This window comes from Antechinus flavipes, chromosome 5 (assembly GCF_016432865.1).
Source record: "Antechinus flavipes isolate AdamAnt ecotype Samford, QLD, Australia chromosome 5, AdamAnt_v2, whole genome shotgun sequence".
In the NCBI taxonomy this organism is placed as follows: domain Eukaryota; kingdom Metazoa; phylum Chordata; class Mammalia; order Dasyuromorphia; family Dasyuridae; genus Antechinus; species Antechinus flavipes.
This window is the reverse complement of record NC_067402.1, coordinates 85,309,043-85,329,924: the sequence shown is the minus strand read 5'-3', so window position 1 is coordinate 85,329,924 and position 20,882 is coordinate 85,309,043. Positions and strand designations below refer to the sequence as shown.

General features: G+C 34.7%; 1 protein-coding gene across 1 annotated transcript in view; it reads right to left on the bottom strand.

Annotated features, from left to right (window-relative positions):
* Positions 1-661: 661 nt before the first annotated feature.
* CNPY1 (canopy FGF signaling regulator 1) overlaps positions 662-20,882 on the bottom strand; it is a 53,107-nt gene continuing 32,886 nt past the window's right edge. The window contains exons 2-4 of the mRNA XM_052001540.1: positions 6,770-6,973; positions 4,837-4,933; positions 662-861 (exon numbers count right to left, since the gene is read on the bottom strand). Coding sequence (XP_051857500.1) covers positions 821-861; positions 4,837-4,933; positions 6,770-6,973 — 342 coding nt within the window. The 3' untranslated portion in view covers positions 662-820. The remainder of the gene's footprint in view (positions 862-4,836; positions 4,934-6,769; positions 6,974-20,882) is intronic.

Here is a 20,882-nt window from a genome sequence, read left to right as displayed (position 1 = left end):
TCAGAAATAATTTCACCATATGCTAGTAACAACAATTTCACTTAAGCAAGATATTCTTCAGCAAAACAAAGCATTTTTGTTGATGGGATCTTTTAAGGGCATATTGTATAATAAACAAGAAATAAATTTTTAGATCATTTGAATTTAGATTTTGGTATTTTAAAACTTATAGTAAAGACCAAACTTCATTATGATTCTAAACAAAAATGATTAACTTCATATTTGTTCTACCCTTTTTAAGGAAAATGATAAGCTTAAGATAATTATGCTACTGACATCTATCCCTTGTAAAAATCTGGGTGGACAATATTAGCCTTGAGCTAGAAAGGTTAAGAACTACTTGCCAGTAATTATTGGTTGACTTCATATTTCTAATCAGCTATTTGAGTAAAGTTCTTCTCTAACCAAAACACATCTATTGTAGTACATAATTTGTTAAACCTTATTAAATTCTTATTCGTGTTTATAGGAAATCCTCCTTCCATAACCCTTCAAGAAAATTGCATTTATCACATTGTTTCTCACATTAAGTCTCATTTAAGTCTTACATTATTAAAGCAATGGAATAGACATGGATGGACTCTATAACTTTACCTGAAGAAACTATTCAGAGGAACAAGTTCGTCATTATGTTTTTTCACTTTTTAAAAATTTGCTGAGTTTTAACCACCAAAGAACTTAGCACACACTTAAAGCAGAGACATGAGTACTGATTATGGTGATGAAAGGCAGGAAGCAACAGAGAACATAGGCATTGACCTTTTGGGGGAGGGGAGAGATTGTCACCTTACTTCTCTTTATAACTAGTAGCTTGGTCATCTTAAAGCTCAGTGTGACCAGTAGAAGGAGCATCACAAAGATCTAGAAAAAGAAAAGTTAAATTGCATTACTGTCATGCTCAGTTAGCTGGACACAGTTTTGGGGGTATGGTTAAGCAAAACCTTCCCTGAAATAAGTTTATCACTTGCCACTCTTGCCATGTTTATTATTTCATCAAAGCAGTAGTGAACAAAAAGAGAATGGATATCTTGGTACCACATCCATTCTTCATATGAACTGTGCTGGAGCCAATGACTCTGACCGGTCAACAATTCCAGTCCTATATTTCAGGTTGAAATCGTTTAAGTCTGGCCTTTGCACTGAAGTGAGTTCTCTCCTATGCTGAATATTAAAGGCAAAATTAGTTGGAGGCTGAAGGGAGTAAATACCAAAGTGGTGTTTTTTTTTTTTTTATTTAAATGCTTGAGAATATATTTTGGAGTTCTCTGCCACATTTTGTGTCATGGAAAAAAAAATCTGATCATCTGACTTTTTGAGGGGGGGAAAGTGATGGTGTTTTAAATTTTTTTATGCTTGAAGTTTAAAGCTATAGGATGAATTATTTGAAGTAGATATTTTAAGAATATACAGTTGTGTATGTATGTATGGATACATGTCTACTGATATCTCAGCAGACACAAGCCCTTTGGATTTACGATGAACCTGGGCTTGTTCTCTCCCCAGCCTGCTTTAAATTATGACCTTTTTATCCTATTTAGAGCAATCAGAAATTATTAGAAGACTCTTTCATCTTGACAGAGTTTTAGGGCCACCTATGCTTAAACTACTACCTTCTGACCAACAAAATATCTAACCAAAGAACATAGCATTGTGTGCCCAACCAATAATTTTATGAAGCAAATTCAGTAAGTTCATTCTTATTATTTAACTAGGAAAAATTTATCTGATAAGAAATGACCCCATAATTTTCTATCTCATGCACAAGATAAAATTGTATTGAACATCTTTTCCTGTTGATTGGAAAGATAGCAATAACAAATGCAGATCTGAACACAAGCTCTTAACAACATTTCAAAATGATGGCAAAATTATTATAGACATCTCCAGGAAATGCTGATGATGACCCAAAGTTGACAAAGTTCATTTCCTTTTCCCCTTATTAATAGAAGATGTAATTGTAATTGCTTCATATACGCCTTATCTTTGCTGACATGTTTATGTTTATCAAAAGTCAGGTGAAATGGGTCACTTTCCCAACACTCTTCTATATGAAGGTCAAAATTCAAAACCTATAGATATGCAAAGTCACTAATTTAATTCAATTTTAATGTCAAACCTTTAAAAAATAGTATTCTTTTTGTTTCTATAATTAATCTTTAAAAGATTAACCACCAAACATTTTAATAGCCCTTAGGACAGTGTTCTAAACACACAGTAGGTATTCAACATAAATATTTGTTGATTGATTCAGTTTCATAAACATAAAAGCAGTCCTTAGTGCATGTGGAAACATATGTTTCCATATGGAAAATAGCCACATTTCAGAAACTGCATCATTGAGAATATATAATAATGACAAAAGAAGTTAATGGGATGCTTCTATTAAAATAGAGTATTGCTATAATAATACTATCTATCAGATCAATTAAGTCATGTGGATCTTGAAGCAATAAGTTGAATACAGTTACATTTTTTTCAAAGGAGAACACTTTTCCTTTCTTCTAGGACCATTTCTGAAATCAACCAGAAAGGCTAAAGATAGTCTATATTGGCTACTATTTTTTGCTATGCCTATCATTGCTGTGCTTTGCTTTTATTATGGTTTTTAGGTATTTACCCTTCCTTACTCCCACAGAATAATTTCTCACTTTTTAAAAATATCATTAGTAGCATATCATAGATAATTAACCTTAGATTGTTTTAAAAGGGGACGCATTATTTTAGCATTATGATCTCTACTTAGTTATATTTTACACTGCCTTATTTTTATCAAAAAATTTATATTTGTATAGAAACATACCTAGAAAAATTCAGAAGCATATTGGCAAGTATAGCAACTAGTATGCTATACTGCATTTTGATTGGTTAACTTTCAGTTTCTTTGCTAGTACTCATACTTCTAGATAGTCATAGTTATTTTTGGCATGGAAAATGTTGGTTGGAGTAATTTTTTTTTTTTTTTATCAAATGCTATTAAGAATAGTTTATCTGAATGCCTTAAATAGCAGTGGTCCCAGAAGTTTACAAATCAAAATGTCATTTTCTTAGTTGCATTTAATTCTTTCAGTTGTATCTATGAATGTGATACATATTTACATTTATATGTATACACACACACACACACATATATGAATGATGTGAAAGGGAAAAGATCATGAAACATTTTTAAGTCCAACAAAAGTAATTTCAAAGAAGTAACTCCATTCTATGTAGTTAGATGCTTGCTGTAAACATCTCATGAAACTTTCCCAATTCTTTCTATATCATGAGATTGGGTATAGATACAGCAGAATATTTATATTATCAACTTTTATAAAATACAGACACTGTAATAAGCAGAAAAATACAGGCAAACAAGTATGTCACAAATCATTCATGAATATTTTGTTCATTTCTGGATAAGAAAATCTTTGAAGTCTTTGGAAAACTTTAAAAAAGAAAAAGCCATCTATCATCAAATATTATGGCATAAAGTTAATCAAAATGCTAATTTCTGTTGTCACTACATAACTTATTTCAAAGTAGTCACAAAAATTCCAAACTTCTAAATAGTTCTGATTTCATCACTCCCCTCCTCTCATCCCTCATTCCCAATTGGATTCTGAAAGAAAATAACTAAGCTGTTTGCATGGGGAAAAATTCCAAAATATCCAGCAAGTTGAGACTTCTAGTCTATTTTGCTATTATTTTAGATAAAAAAGTCTATGCTTTAGTAGTATAAATATTTATAAACAATATTTGAGGAAAGCTATATAAGTGAACCATCTGTTTACAATGTTTTGGCTCTTTTGCTTCAGGTACATCAAACTTTAACATGAACAATATGTTCAACTAGGACATACTACTATTGCAGTCATTGATTTAAAATCATTAATGCCTTCATGCATATTCTATCACTATAGTTAATTAAAGAAACTTGTTTAAAAAAGAGGTACATTTTAGACTATATTCTTATGAAAGCATAGAAAGGAATTAAAATAATGTACTTTTTGCATACATATACATAACTACATATTCTGAAATCCATAGAACAGATATGGGTATCAACTTTCAAATTAGATAATTAATCAACTATCAGATTAGATATTTGGGATTTTTTTCTGTTTTCAGAAATTAAAAAAAATACATATATTTCAAGAACTGTTTTTATTATGTGTTTCAGGAACTGTTTTGAAACAGATTTCCTGAAAAAAAAAAAAAAGGCACCCATAGAAAAAAGGATCTCATTAGGAAACAAACAACAAAAAAACTTTCAGAACTCTTGATAGTTTTAGGTTCCATCTCATTACTGATGCAGCAATTGGTTAGAACTAATGTCATAAATCTTGGACAACTGGCTGACAACATAGAGAAATTCTCCTTTTCTGAATGGAAACTAGGTTCTTAAAAAAAAAAGATAAAAATCTGGGACTTTTAACTAACTATAAAAGATAAGATGTTAGGTGGTATTTTGGGTATTAAGATCGTGATGAAAACAAACGTCTGATTTAAAAAAAAAAGTGAAATAAGCCAAGTGTGTTGAAATAACTTAACAGCCTTCCTGGGTTTGGGTTTTGTTTTGTTTTGTTTTGTTTGCTTTTTTAATCTCACGTGATGGCATTCCTGATTTAAGTACAGAAGAATTCTCAAAATCAGTTTGTTGGACCAAAGCAATAGGCTTGGAGAGAAAAAAAAAAGCAAATCTTGAGAGAGAGAGAAGAGACAGAGAGAGAGAGAGAGAGAGAGAGAGAGAGAGAGAGAGAGAGAGAGAGAGAGAGAGAGAGAGAAGAGAGGGAGGGAGGGAGGGAAGAAGGAAGGGAGGGAGAGAGAGCGCACATGTTACATCAGACACAGTACCTGATTTTTCAGTGCACAACTTGTCAGCTAGATGGTCTGCCTCCTGGGCGATAAGTGAAAATATTTCATCTTCATATTCTTCTATTATCATTTCACACTGTAAAAATATAATAAAAATCACATGTGTACACATGCATACATACACAATATACATGCAGAATTCCTTCTTAGAAAAGACTTAGTAAAATTCTCATTAGACAAGACTGTGAACCCATATTATCAGGGTAGTCTTTTTTTTTTTTTAAGTGCTACCCTTTTCAGTTGAGTAGATCATTATGCTATTTTTATAATGCTATAACTACAGAGTTTAGGGAGGGAGAGATAAAGAAATTTATTTCTTATTATTATTAAATTCATATTTAAATTGATAACTCATTAAGGTAGCTGAAACTGGTCATTTATAATTATAATTATTTTCCCTAAAAATCCACTGTGCTTAAAAAAAAACCAAGTAGCTTCTCTGGCCAAAATGCTTCCTCAGATTTAACATAACAATCTACTTTAATGTCTAGACAATGTCTATAATGTCAAGACAAGTACGGTCCTTAACTCATCCAAATAAATGCATCTTCAATTTCTCTGTGGAGACCATGTTTGATATATACTTATTGAGTTTCTTTTCACCGTTTTTTGTTTAAAAAAAAACAAAAACAAAAACAAAATAGCTGTAATTTCACCATTGGGCAAGTGGGGAGAAACCTGACATTTCATAAGAGGGAGAGATGGAGCTTACACTTGCCTCATGCATTTGGCTAGCCTGGAGTCTAACTGCAGCATATCTCTGACATCCAGAAGCATTTTTTTTTGGGGGGGGGATGTAAGAGGGGAGGAGTCTCTACTTCCAGGGATTGGTAATGTGTTTCATGAAAGCCTGCTATAATCTTACTCAAAATTTCCTGCTTACTGTTTGAAAAACCAAGAAATAATGGCATTGTGGGAAAATAGTTTAAAATTTAATTACAAATATGTTTATTTTATAATGTGAAATACAAAACCATTCATTTCTATTCTCACTCGCAGAGTACTTTTAGTATTGAAGTTTTATCTTTACTTTTTAATTAAAATTAAGTCAAGGGTACCCATAGGCCTTCATTTCAGGGTTTTCAGCACATCTGAGAGTTTTGCCAATGAGAGAATCAACTAAATATTTCAATGTGACTTCTCCATCACTTTGTTTCAACAGTGTTAAGACCAGAGAAGCATATTAGTAGATATTCTGCAAGACACATTTTTGCAAACCAGAGAGGATGTCATTCTCACAAAATAAACATTATTGGAAGAAATTGGCATAAAGCCAATTGTAGTACTTAGACCTTTGTTTAACTGAATTCTATGCCAGAATATTTGAATTAATTCAGTAGAAATTTCTCTTTATTCTGAAAGACCTCAGGTAAAATTAGTGACACCCTATACTCTTCCACTCATAATTTGGCTATACATATTTGAAAATGACATTAGTATTAATTTAGATTTTAACTGAGAAAGAACAGGCCCCGATTTCTCATCTGAAAATCTGAAAGGAGACTATCTTGGCAACAACCAAGTGCCTGGACTCATTCCTCCAAATGAATCAAACAGTTTTGAGAGAAATCCTTGGAAATCCTTTCAGTTTGAGAGAAAGTTAAAGTCTAAACTACTCAATTTATGAATAATACTTTTAATTAACATACCTCCCCCTTAGGTTTCTGATAAGGTATAGTTGAAATTGAATTACTATAATAATTTGAAAAGGCAACAGAATGGCAAATTAGGTCTAGGAGAGGCTGAGGACTTTTTAGGGTTACAAACTTAATCTCTGGCATTTCTGCTTAGTGTTCTTAGAAACTTACTATCCCTCTCGTGCTGCAAAAGTGTCTTGAGATTCATCAGTGAAAAGCCGACCCAGCATTATTTCCATGGAAAGCCCAACCTGGACTCTAAGAGGATCGCTTACCGCAAATCTCAAAGGCCAGTAAGCATCGGAGTAAAAAAAGAATCGTTTAAATTCTTTGTACATTTTGTCTCCTTTCCTCGGAGCAAATCGTTTGAATGTCTTTGGCCTGTCGTCAGAATCATCTTCCAATTTGTAGTCATTCATTCTCTCACATACGGTCTCCAAAACTTCTGTTAAGAATGCCTCTGACTGGGCTAAAGGAATCTATTATCAAAAAAAGGGGGGGAGGGAGGAAGGAAGGGGAAGAATTTCTTAATTTTAATATTAACTTTGGAAGTTAAACTTCATGTGGAAATCGACATACAGAAACTCGGCACATAACCCGGCATTAATCTCTAAGTCTACTTACTACACAAAAATTACATACATAATTTACAAGGTTAACTCTTGCTTAGGTAGCATTTTGCCTTAAAAAAAAAAAATCTACACATATTTGAAAGCTCACGGAAATCCCTATACTGTTAAAAAAAAAATCCAGTACAAATACATTTATATGTATATTCGTAACTGTTTACTTATATTATTATTTGTACATGACCCCCAATAAGCAGACTACAACATTAAGCTCACAAACTCTTAACTGATATTTTGTTTCTCCTTGGCGACAAGAGTTTTCTTGTTTCAAATTCTAGGCTGTTTTAGCTTAGGCAGAGTTCTCGAAAAGCTCTAAGCAGCCCCAATAGCCAGAGCTGTCCCTTGGTCCTGCGTTGCATTTAGCTAGTTGTTCATCAGCTCTGATGCAGCTGTTTAATCCTTCCCAAGAGATTTTGCAAGAAGGGTTGGGGTTGGGGAGGGAAGGGGGGAAGAAAGAAAAGAAAAATAATGGCTTACGCAATTTAACTTCTCCAAGGTTCTACTATTTCAGCTTTATTTTAGAACAGCTGGTCCATGTCTTTGTCCGTTCCTTTCCCTTCAGAATTCAGCAAGAATTCAGCAGAAACATTTAGACACTACCTACATACTTAGTGAGGGTCTCAACAGCTAGTGCTCCAAGGGTCAAAGAGCACCCCTCGCCCTTGGTAACCGGGACAAAAAAACTTCTCTGCAGTCTAGACAGGTCAAGGTGCACGATGCTCTGGTCCCTGTTGCTCCTTCCGGAAGGGGGCGTGAACTGAAGCCAAGTGCACAGTAAACAACAGTGCAGCATCCTTCGGCCTTTAGAAGATTTTTTTTTCTCTCTCTCTCCACCCTCTGCTGATCAAAGTAGGAAGTTTTCATGACAACCATAGTGAAAGGGGCTGAATCACAAATGAACTCGATTTCTGCAATGTTGATATATCCAGTCTCTATTGTCTCTTTTCAGACACAGTATGAACCCTTCCGGTCTCAATGATTACATTACAGAAGCACTTTCACATGTGCTCCCCATTTACACAAAGGGTTTCCTTGCTTCACCACCATCTGGCCACAAATCAGATAAATAAAAGCTCGAGAATTAAAATTGAAGCCAAGTTTTTGTTTGTGGGGTGTATGTGAGTGTGTGTGTGTCTGTGTGTTCGTGTTTTAAAAACTAGGTTCTATTATGATTCCCTTTCAGCCCTATCCAACCCCATTCTCAGGATGGAATCTACCTTTAAAAAAAGTGAAACTCTGGAAAAGAATGCAAAAAAAAAAAAAAAAAAAAAAAAAAAAGACAAACATTGCTGACGAACAATCCTCGTTCCCTTGCAATTCTTCTTTGAGCACATTCGCAGGGCAACTTACAGCTTCCTCTTGCTCCAAAACTTGACTTTAGTTTTTTTGGTTTAGAAACACATTCCATGTTTGCACATTAAATCTTGTAGAAATGTAGTTTTAAAAATATTAGTTTGCCAGGAAACTAGATTTATTCTCTGGAATATTGAAAATTCTAAAAACTCATGGGAATTGTTTGGGGTGAAGAAAATCAATATCTGTGTATAATAAAAGTAGCTAAAGTAAGTGGTTTTAAAATATATATATTCCAAACACAAGGGGTGATTTAGTTTTATCTTGATGAAAAAAATGCATACACAACAGATAAAATATTATATATGTGAATTTCAATTTGGTATGAACAAATGGCATATAAAGAGCCTATCGTGTATAAAATATCTTAAGATTAAAATCATGCATAAATTTACAAATAAAATAGGAGCTATGGGTAAAGGAGAAATGCAGTTTAAATAATCATATTACAATAGTTAAGGATTAAAACATGGTCTGTTCATCACTAGGAAGAAGCTATAAATGCAGAAGAAGAGTTGAATTAGCTGGCCAAGGGAAACCATCAACAGAAGGATTTTTCTGGTGTATATATTTTAAGTATTTTAAGCATTCACTGTCTGATTGCCAGCAAGACAATATTTTATTTTTAAGTTCAGAAGAGCAGATCCCACCCCCTTTTAAATCCAAATGCTTTTCAAGAAATCTTATGCCTTCCCCTAATCTCTGTCTTCCTCCCTCTCTCCCTTTCTCTCCTTCCTTCCCTCTATCCCTCCCTCCCTCCAGCCTCCCTACCCTCTCTCTCTCCCTCCCTCTCTTCTGTCCCCTTCCCCTCTCTCTGTGTATCTCTCTCCCCGTCTCTCTCTTCTGTCTCTCTATCTCTGTCTCTGTCTCTGTCTTTGTCTCTCTCTCTCTCTCCCCCTTCCCTCCCTCATTCCCTCTTCTCCTTCTCCTCCCTATGTCTCTCTCTTCCCCTCTTCTTCCTTTTTCCTCCTCATACCCAATCAAAAAAGCTAACGTAGTAACTGTGGGGAAATATATAGGATGACATCACATTCCTGACAAGTATAAGACTTTTGAAAGAGATTGCCTAGAAACTTAGACATCTCAGAGTAAATCAGTAAAAAAAACCATTTTGATGCTGAATGGAAGTAGTATTTCTCCTCCACCTTGCTCCTCCTGTCCCCACCCCATATAACTTGTTTTCCTCAGTTTTAAAACATATGCCTGAGTCTTTAAATAAAATAGGATATTGCCTGGCTTAAAAAAAAAATACATTATCTTTAACAGGTTTCAATGATATAGTAACTGAGACTTAATTTGAGAATTCTTTCTTTTTTCACTAAATAGTATTTTCTTTTTTTCAAATTACATGTATAATTTTTAACATTCATTTTTGCAATATTTTGAGTTACAAACTTTTCTCTCTCCCTCTCTTCCCTCTTGCTTCCCTAAGACAGCAGGTTATCCAATATAGGGTATAATGTGAGAATTCTTGAAGCAACTAACTGTCCCTAGTGTATTCAGCTGGTGCAACAGAACAGCACAGAAATAACTCACAAAGGTCTTCCTGCCCAAGTTTTATTAAGAGAAATCACATAATTATTCAGGACTCAAAACTGAGAGAGAGAGAGAGAGAGAGAGAGAGAGAGAGAGAGAGAGAGAGAGAGAGAGAGAGAAACCAGATAACTTTCTTTGGTTTGATCAATTGCATAGATGATTTTATTTTATGTTGTCAATAGCATCGAGTTTGGAATTATAAACTATAATGTCCATAGTCCACTCCTTTCAACTCTAAGGAGATATACTTAGGAATTGTATGATAGGATTTCAAAGAATTGTATTTTCCTGAACTGTCCAGAGTAAATTTAAACAATGTTCACTGAATAATTGAGCTTCCTTTTTTTTTTTTTCCTTGAAAAGTGTTTTTATACTAAGAGAGTAATAAGTATAGGACAAGTGGAATAAGACTAAGTCTTTCTTTCTATACTGTGAAGATTTTGAATAGTACTTGTCAATAAAGCAACTCCTATTGTAATCTTACCGGAGACATGGGCCTCCACCCCTAAAAGACGGTCTCAGAGATACTAACCTCATTAAAATATGAATGAAAAAGGCAGCCATCATTGTAATGGGAGAAAGCCATTTTACCCAGCACAACATTTTCTTATCTGGTGTTGCTTTTATGTAGGCACCTATGTATTGCATGATCTAAATCCAAAATTAAGCTCTGATTCTAAAATTCACTAAAATTATAATATACCCAAGATGAAAGTTAATCTTAAATATTCAAACTTTTCAAGTGAAATCTCTAACTCTTGCTTAGTGTTCACATATGTAATATATAATTTGTGATTTAAAAATATATATAATTTTATACCTATTTACAGTCATTCTGCTGAGCCTGTCCAGGTCAAGTAATAATCAAAATGAGAAGAATCTCTTGATCCCAACTTTAAAATTGAGAGAAGACACGGCAACTTTCATCTATGCTTTTAGCCTGCAGAAAACTACAGCCTGTGAATTTATTACAGACCACTATGACAACACTTTAATAACAGGCAATTACAGGATGCTTCCCATGTTTGTTCATTACTATGTCTCTGTTAATCTTGTAGTAAATTTCTTGGTTGATAGCTATCACAAGCATCACCAGGAATACAATTATGTTCCAGGGCACAATAATAGGTGGGAACTGTCATTGTAGCAGAATTGGCTATTCCAGGCCCAATCTGCAAAGCTGAAATAGATTTCAGCTCATTTTTTAGAGTTCTACACTTTCATCTTTGGGATAATGGACTGCTGTTTGCACTATTTGGCTACTTGGAACTGATTTGATACTATTGCCAAGAGTTAGTCAATGTAGAAATTTTAATTGCATTGAAGAAAATGTTGCATGCAGTTTAATCACCAGCTTTTCATTCTTAAAAACACTGAAATCATTTCTAATATTAGTTAAAAGTCAATATTTAGAAGGGAAAATTCAAAGCCCTCCTTTGCTCTAGGCTACAGCAGAGGAAACATGAATTCTGAAACTCTCACAAGGCTGATGAGATATATAATTAGCTATTATGTTAATTGAGTCTGCTATGAGTTTGTTGTATGAGATTTCTTCATATAATATGCAAATAGCATCTAAGGTTTAGTTTTATTAGGCAATATAATTAGAAATCTTCTAAAGGAGTGAATTTCAATGAGGAATAATAAAGGTTGGTAAAATTTCAGTTTACTGGGGAACAGAGAAATTGCAGCCCATCTGGACTTAATCAATAAAAGAGGTTTTAGGCAACATATGTTTAGAGAGTAAAGCCAAACAGTGTACCAGCTAGAGTAGAATTGCTCGATCCATCTTTTCATCATAGATTATCTGTTAAAAGAAAAATGAGTTTCTTTTATAAATGAAATTTTGGGGCAGAATTTTTGATTTTGGTGAAATGACTCAATACAAACACTATTACAATTTTATAAATATCACCCATCCCAAACCCAGTAGGATTTGAGCTACTGTAAAGTGACTCATTTCTACAAATTCATTTCAAATCAAGTGTTTCTGTTGCTGAGTGGCAATGGAATACCGTTAAATTAGTTAGGTACTTGTCTGGGCTGTACAGATTACCAAAACAAGACCAACATTACTTCTGAAGATTTGGCTACCTCCACCCTGCAAATTTTATAACTAAGCTTCAGTCATATTTCTCATACTTTAATTCTTATGTTGCTTAATAATGACAAACCATATGTTAAGCAAACTAATTTAATGGATTATTATAAAATATTTTATAGCTTATTAGAAAATGACAAACATCTAATGACAGTTTCCAGATTTTTTCCCCAAAAGAACATTACCTATTCCTTGCTATAAGATACAAAAATTTGTTTTTGTATTTTTAAAAATCCCCAATTAGTCTTATTTAAAAAAAAAAAAACAAACAGCAAAGTCTGGAGTTGTATAACAAAAAATTCAAATAAAATCAACTAAATCAGTTCTATTCCTAGGAAAGACACTGTTTCTTCCCAATTGGAGAATTGCTATTGTCTTAGACTTTGGGTCCATTTACATGAAACTTTCTTGAGCTTTTGCTTCTAGCCAACATGTGCCAGAGCACCAGATTAGTGAAAAAATTTTTAAATAAATTATAATTGTTGTACAATCAATAAAGGTAAAAGGACCATAAAAGGTGAGCCACAATTAACAGCATATACATTTGTGTTATATATATGTGTATATATATATATACACACATATACATATATACGTGTGTGTATACACACACATACACACATGTATTTATATATTACAAATGATTTTAGAAATATAGTTAATAATAGAGGGATCTCTTCCATTATTTCATGTCAGATTAGAAAAAAAAAAAAAAACAAAACAGCTCCTTTCTTGGAGCCAGGCATATCTTGTAAGTGGTTTGATATCTGCTGGTCAGTTAAGGATGCAGTTTTATTTTTTCATTTGCTTTGAATAGAATAGGGAACAACTGATATGCATGGCTTCATCTTTGAACATGTTTTACATTTTGTGGTTCAAAAAAAAAATCAGTGTGTCTTCCCCAATCCCCCGGGGCATGGAGTGCCCAAGAACTAACTGGTGGTTATCAGAATATAATGCTGAGACAGTCATCCTTGTAGACCACCTTCCTAAACAGAAAGAGTGAAAAGTCACATTCTTGGAGACTTCCTGGCATTCCCCAGCACTGTCATCTGTACATATGGCAACCAGAAAGAGTCTCTGTGAAAACATTAGGGGGTTGGGAAGAAGATGGACAAGTACATTGGAGGATTAGATGAGAAAATGTTCTATTACCACAGATGTGGAATCACACACTCACACACACACACACACTCACTCACTCCAGGTCCTGCCAGACCTACATGCACATTATGCCTGGGAGCCAGCTGGTCACATAGCTGACAAGCAAGCCAGAAAACTTTGTATGGCTTGAGGGTGAGTCCAAAGACAGCTGAAAGGAAAAGGGATGAAAGGTTTCCTGACATTTTGCTCAACCTTACCCATTCTTTATTCAGGAGAAATAATGCCGAGCTGCAGGCGCCCCAGAATCTACCCCTTTCCAGCTTGGTTTCAACACCAGCCAGGCAAGGTACAGACATCTCTACCCCTGGCCCGCTCCATCCCATAGCTTCCTGTCTGGGAGAACACTCCACTGTTGGTTCAGGTTCTGGCTTGAAAAAGTAAAGGGAGGTGAGGAGAGAAGCAAGATTCCCCACAGGGCTGCATGATACTCCCCTACCTCCCCAGGCTCCTAGGGCCAGATCTCAAAAAACCCTTGTTTGCCACCTGCTCTCTAAGAGCCTTTCTGTGCACGAGCCTCCACGCTATTGGAAGTCACCATCAACGGTCACTTAAGGTGACATAGAAGAACACAGAGGTCTGCAATGGCCTACAGACAAGTTATCCCATATAAGCCTCACAAGAACGTTGGAAAGTGGGTACCTCATTTTCAAGATGAGAAAACTGAGGCCCTATAATAGAGCCCAAGTGACTTCTTCACTCAGAGTCAGCATTTCATTCACAGCAGAGTCCCTATTCCTCACTTAGCCGAAAGCCAAAAGCAGAGTTTGCAGTCCCCCAAACCAAAAAGCTCAAAGGGGTATTTGTTCTAAAGCTGTTCTATTACTTACCTAGAACTCACTGGCACATGACTATAAGATACTGCATGGCTGCAAGTCCTATTCTTTGAAAAAGAATGTTCCCATTGCATTTGGCAAGGACTTAACATGGGACTTAACTGATGAGAGGAGCAAATAGCTTCAGTAGAATTTATTCCAGTACTTGGGAAAAAAAGATAAGATGATACTATATCACCTGTACATTTAAATATGTCTTTAAGATATGTCACTATACATCACCCGTATATTTAGAAGTGGGTATATCTTATTTAATCCACACAACAAATCTGAGAGTTAATCAGACTTTGAAATCCTAACTCTGTCACTATTAGCTATGTCACTCTGTGCAAGTCACTACTGTGTGCCTCAGTTTCCCCATCTAAAATACTGGAGGGGAAAATACTTGCACTACCTATTTTTACAGGATTGTTGTGGGACCAATGTTTTGCAACTCTTCAGGAGTTATGCAATTGTGGATTATGATTATTAGTGAAACTATGATTATCTTTATTTTCCGGTGAAGAAAATGAGACAGAGGTTAAAATGATTGGACCAAGGTCACACAGCCTCAAGTGACAAAGCCAAGGTTCAAACACAGGTCTTCTTATTCCTAATCCAGTATCCTCTCACTTCTCTTGTATAGTTGTATAGTTCATTTTAGCTAGAAAAAACAGAAGTAAAATAAAAAAAATTCACTATGCCTAGGAAGTCTTTGGGCAGCCAGGTGGCTCTGCAATGAATAGAGCACTGGAATTGGGATCAGGAGGAATCATCTCCATGAATTCGAATCCAGCTCAGACTCTTCCTTTCCTCTATAAAACAAGTTTGAAAAGGAAACAGTAAACCACTTCATTATCTTTGCCAAGAAAACCCCAAATGGGGTCACAAAGGGTCACACACGACTGAATAATAATGACAAAGAAAGTCCTTTAGGGCAAGATCACTTAATGGTAACAGGAGGACTTAGGGGTCTCCGGAAAGGAAGTGGGACAACATCCCACTCATTCCCATCCTTTATAAAGATTGAGTTAGTTCCAAGATGAACTGATGGTACCTTGCTTTGAACATCTTCAGTGGGGAACCTCCAACCTTTGCAGGTGTATTTGTTTTTGTTGTTGTTGCTTGTTTGTTTTGGTTTTTTGGTTTTTTAAGGAGCTGAAAGCTATCTAGAAAAAATTTTGGAGAATAAGATGGCTGAACAATCTGGGTAATACTCCCCTTTCCTCTCCTTTAAAAAAAAGAGTGATAATAAGGTAGCCAGACTTTATTTTCTCTTGTGGTTTATAACCCAGCTGTGAAATTCTGGTACTGTAGTTGAAAAACTGGTTTCATTATTTTCTCATCCCACCTCATGCATCTTTACATTAAAAAATTAAGTTTTATGTGACACAGAACTGGGCAGGCAAAAAATGTAGGATTCTGGAACAAGTGGCCAAGAACATGCTCAGGTCAGACTTTCCCATTCGTCTCAAACAATTACCAACATAGATTGGAAAGATAATAATTATCCCTACATAATAGCAATAACTAACATTTATGTAGCACTTTGAGGTTTGCAGAGCACATGTGCCCTCACTTGATCCTCACAACAATTCTGTAAAGGAGCTTCTATCATTATGCCCATTTTACCAATAAGGAAGCTGAGACTGAAAGAGGGAAATGATAGGGCTAGTGTCTGAGGCAGGATTCATACTCAGACCTACATTCTCCATTTGAAGAAGTTGAAGGAATAGGCACTAAGATTATGCAACTGGTTAATAAGAAAATGGAAACTAGAATGCAGATCAGTATTGTGGAAAGAATGCCAGATTTGGCAGCGGGAGGCCTTGGGTTCAATCTCAACTCTACCACTTAATAGCCATGTGGTATTGAATATTTCTATGTCTAAGTTTCTTTATCTGCAGAATGAGGGAGTTGACCCCTATGGACTCTAAATCATTCTCATGTGATTCTTTGATCTTTCTGGCCCTTCATTCTCTAATTTCTAAAGTCTATTATTTATTAAATCATTTATCATTTATTTATTTAATCATTTATCAATTTACTTTTTATTGTCATTTATTAAATAAACATTTATTGACACTACTAAGAGCTGGGGTACAAAAAGAGGCAAAAATTAGTCTCCACCCTCAAAGAGCTTGCAATCTAATGGGAGAGACTGCATATGTATAAATGAGCTATATACAGGATAAATAGAAAATAATTAAGAAAGGAAAGGCTCTAAAATTAAGAAAGATTGGGAAAAGCTTCCTAGAGAAGATGAGATTTTATCTGGGAAGTCAGGGAAACTAATAGGCATTCGCGGCAGGGGTAGCCAGAGAAAATGCCTGGAGCTGACAGATGAAGCACTATCATGTTCATGGAACAAGCAGAAGGACTGAATTATAGGTTTCTTAATTGAAAAGTACATAAACATGGAGGAGAGTAAGATATAAGAAGATTGAAAAGGGAGGAAAGACGAGATTATGAAGGGCTTTGAATGCAAACAAGATTTTGTATTTGTTCCTGGAGGCAAGAAGGAGTCACTGAAGTTTGTTGGGTAGATTGGCGGATGAGGGGTGAGCTGATCAAGAAAATCACTTTAGTGGCTAAATGGAAAATGGATTGGAGTGGGGAAAGACTTGAGGCAGACAGACCAACCAGAAGGCTCTTGTAGTGATCATGGTGTGAGTGATGAGGACCCACACTAAAGTGGTCAGAGGAAAGGAGGGGACATATTTGAGAGATGTTGCAAAGATAAATTGACAGGCCTTGGTCACAGATTGGTGAGGGGAATGGGGTGACAGTCTGGAGGATTGGGAGGATGGTGTTACTCTCTAGAGTAATAAGGAAAATGAAGAGGGAAATATTTTTAGTCCCCCAAATCCAGCTTACTATTAGACCAATCTAGTTTACTCTTGGAGTTTCTATTATCAAGTTTTTATCTCCTCTGACTGAGGATTTTCTAGTTTAGGAACTTTTACCAAGTAAGGACCAAATTGAGCTTGAAGATAATAACCAACAGAGAGCTGTTCGAACCGAATATACTATGTAGAGAGGAACACACCTAAATTCTTGTTAGTTCTTCTTATGACTAGGTTATGTAAATATAAATATAAATGCAGACACAAATATATATGAACTATAACCTTAATCTCAATTAAAAAAAATATTGTATAGTCCAAGAAAGAAAGATATATGCTTTCTTTAGGTTCGAAAGAAAACATTAGTTTGTGTCCATCTTCTTTAATTTTCTAAAAAACCAGAAAGACTCCTTTAATACTAATATTCTATATTTCCCCTCCCTGATAATGGGACTGTCCAAGAAACATTTATTTATGTCTATAAATATAGATTGATTTAGATATAGATAGATACATTATGGCTGAAATCAAAGCCAACTAATAGTAGTCATAGTGAGAAAGAATAATTAGAAATTCATGAATTACATTTTGGACTAACACTTTTGTTATCAAGTAAAATCATGTTTAAGATAAATTAAATGACTTGCTTTATTCATTTAGTCTTGCTTTTTTCCCATTTGTATCGTGAATGTTTAGCATAGTGCTTTGCACATAGCAAATGATTAATAATTGCTTCACTCATTCATTCAAGGCCATTGGTGATCATGAATCACCATGAATTAATGAAATATTTTTCAGTTTTTCAAATATATAGGAATTGAACAAACCTAAAATTTCACGTTAGAGTTCAAGGAAAAGTATAACCCCAAAGGTGGAACCATAGGGCCTTGGCCCATGTTCAGTATTTAATAAGTGTTTACTACATTGAAGGTATATGACAATTATAGAAGAACTTCTCCAGGCATATATTAATATTCTTGTTTTAAAAGATAAACTTAGAAAGAAATTTTGCTTTAGATATAGTATGATATTATTGGGCATCTAGGTGACCCTGGACTAGTCACTTCATCCTGTTTGCCTCAGTTTTCTCATCTGTAAAATGAACTGGAGAAGGAAATGGCAAATCACTCCAGTATCTTTGCCAAGAAATACCCCAAATGGGGTCATAGAATTGAATACAACTGAGAAATGATTAATTATCATCTGATCATGATGTCATAGGAAATATACTCAAAATCAGGCTGCCTGGATTTTGGTTCTGGATTGATCTCTTACAGTGTGACTTTGGGCCAGTCACAAATTCTTTGTGTTTAGTTTCTTCATTTCTAAAAGTGAGATGATATATAGAGAACTGACTCAAATTTATAAGAAATCAAGCCATTCTCCAATTGATAAATGGTTAAAGGATATGAACAGACAATTTTCAGAGGATGAAATTGAAACTATTACCACCCATATGAAAGAGTGTTCCAAATCATTATTGATCAGAGAAATGCAAATTAAGACAACTCTGAGATACCACTACACACCTGTCAGATTGGCTAAGATGACAGGAAAAAATAATGATGAATGTTGGAGGGGATGCGGGAAAACTGGGACACTGATGCATTGTTGATGGAGTTGTGAACGAATCCAACCATTCTGGAGAGCAATCTGGAGTTATGCCCAAAAAATTATCAAATTGTGCATACCCTTTGATCCAGCAGTGTTTCTATTGGGCTTGTATCCCAAAGAAATACTAAAGAAGGGAAAGGGACCTGTATGTGCCAAAATGTTTGTAGCAGCCCTGTTTGTAGTGGCTAGAAACTGGAAAATGAATGGATGCCCATCAATTGGAGAATGGCTGGGTAAATTGTGGTATATGAATGTTATGGAATATTATTGTTCTGTAAGAAATGACCAGCAGGATGAATACAGAGAGGACTGGCGAGACTTACATGAACTGATGCTAAGTGAAATGAGCAGAACCAGGAGATCATTATACACTTCGACAACGATATTGTATGAGGACATATTTTGATGGAAGTGGATTTCTTTGACAAAGAGACCTGAGTTTCAATTGATAAATGATGGATAAAAGCAGCTACACCCAAAGAAAGAACACTGGGAAATGAATGTGAACTATCTGCATTTTTGTTTTTCTTCCCGGGTTATTTATACCTTCTGAATCCAATTCTCCCTATGCAACAAGAGAACTGTTCGGTTCTGCAAACATATATTGTATCTAGGATATACTGCAACATATCCAACATATAAAGGACTGCTTGCCATCTAGGGGAGGGGTGGAGGGAGGGAGGGAAAAAAAATCGGAACAGAAACGAGTGTCAATATAAAGTAATTATTAAATAAAAATTTTTTAAAAAAGAGAAAAAAAAATAAAAGTGAGATGATAATTACCATTGCACCATATTTCCCAAAGAATTGGCTAATAGTTATGGTAATCTTAAAAAAAATCAGTAATGCTCCTTTTCCCTGCCCTGGCCCAACTTGTACAAAGCCTAGATGTGTAACTTTTGATAAGTTTTGGATATAATAATAATAATAACTAATCATAGCTTACATTTATATAGTCATTGCTACATGCCAGGCACTATGCTAAGTACTTAGAAATATTATCTCATTTAATCTTCACAGCAGCCTCGTAGTAGGATGCTATTATTATCTCCAAGTAGAATGCAAATAGTTTTAAAATTCTCGATACTGACATCAGAGCTGTGATATTTAAAAAATTATTTTAAATTAACATTTTATTATTTTATTAATATTGATTAATATTAATATTTAACAAATTAATATTTTTATTTTTAAAATACTTTGAAAAGTATTAAATGTGATGAAAATTCAAAATGATATGCTATATAGCCATTCAACTTAGATAGATAAAGGAAAGAGGGAATCCAAAGACATGAATTCTGGTCCTGCATTTTCTACTAATTATCTTATGAACTCAGGCAAATCAGTTCACCTTTTGCATCTTAATTTCCTCATTTATAAAATGAAAGTAGTTGAACTAGATTATCTCTATAGGACTCCTACCGCTCTGAAATTCTGATTCTCTTATCACATTCAACCTTTTTGTTTTAAACATGAAAAAATAAGGCCCATGGGATGTAGTGACTCATTTTAAGTTGCCCCCATTAGTTGCAAAACCTGATTTTGAACTTGGGTCTCTTGATTCTTCCTCCCACCCCATCCTCATTTCACTTTATTGTCCTCATTTGTAAAATGAAAATTCTAGTTCCTTATTATTTCTTCAGTTCTGTAACTGTATAATTTCTGATTTTGTTTCCAGAGTACTGCTGGCAAATCTTGAATAGGCCTTTTTTTCTTAACATTATCACTTTTTTCAACATTTATAAAAACAACATTCAGGATCTAGGTTTGAAACAAAAATCAATTATTAAAGTCTGTTTATTTCAGTTCAAGGATTCAATCTGTTTTAAAAAAATCTACCCAGGGCCTCTTTCTTAGACCATGGTGAAAACATGCCCCTTGGCACCTGTAAATGTAAAGAAGCAGCTCTCTGATGCTCTTTCTCTCCCTTGAGTGATAGGCCTGGGTTGAATTAGTCTTGTTTGTTTATCAAAAGATTTTCTCCCTTCTCCTTGGGTTAAATTACTCTTAGGATAACTTTTTTTCCTTAGGAGGTATGTTTAGTGTCTGAATGTTTATTTAGAGAGGATTTACTTTCTCTCTAGCAGTTTTTAGGATGGGCTAAGAATAGATTAAGGCATCCATCTCAATTGAAAATAAAATCTTCATAAGGTAACATTTTAAAGGAAGACAGGCTACAAGACTTTGGATGTGAACATGGTACCTTGGCCATAGATATCATATACAGACTATCATAGCTGAAACTGGGCCCAGGAAAAAGAAATGAAAATAAAGAAAATCGATCCAATTTGATTAATTATACAGTGGAGAATGCTGAGATCCAGACAGTCTGC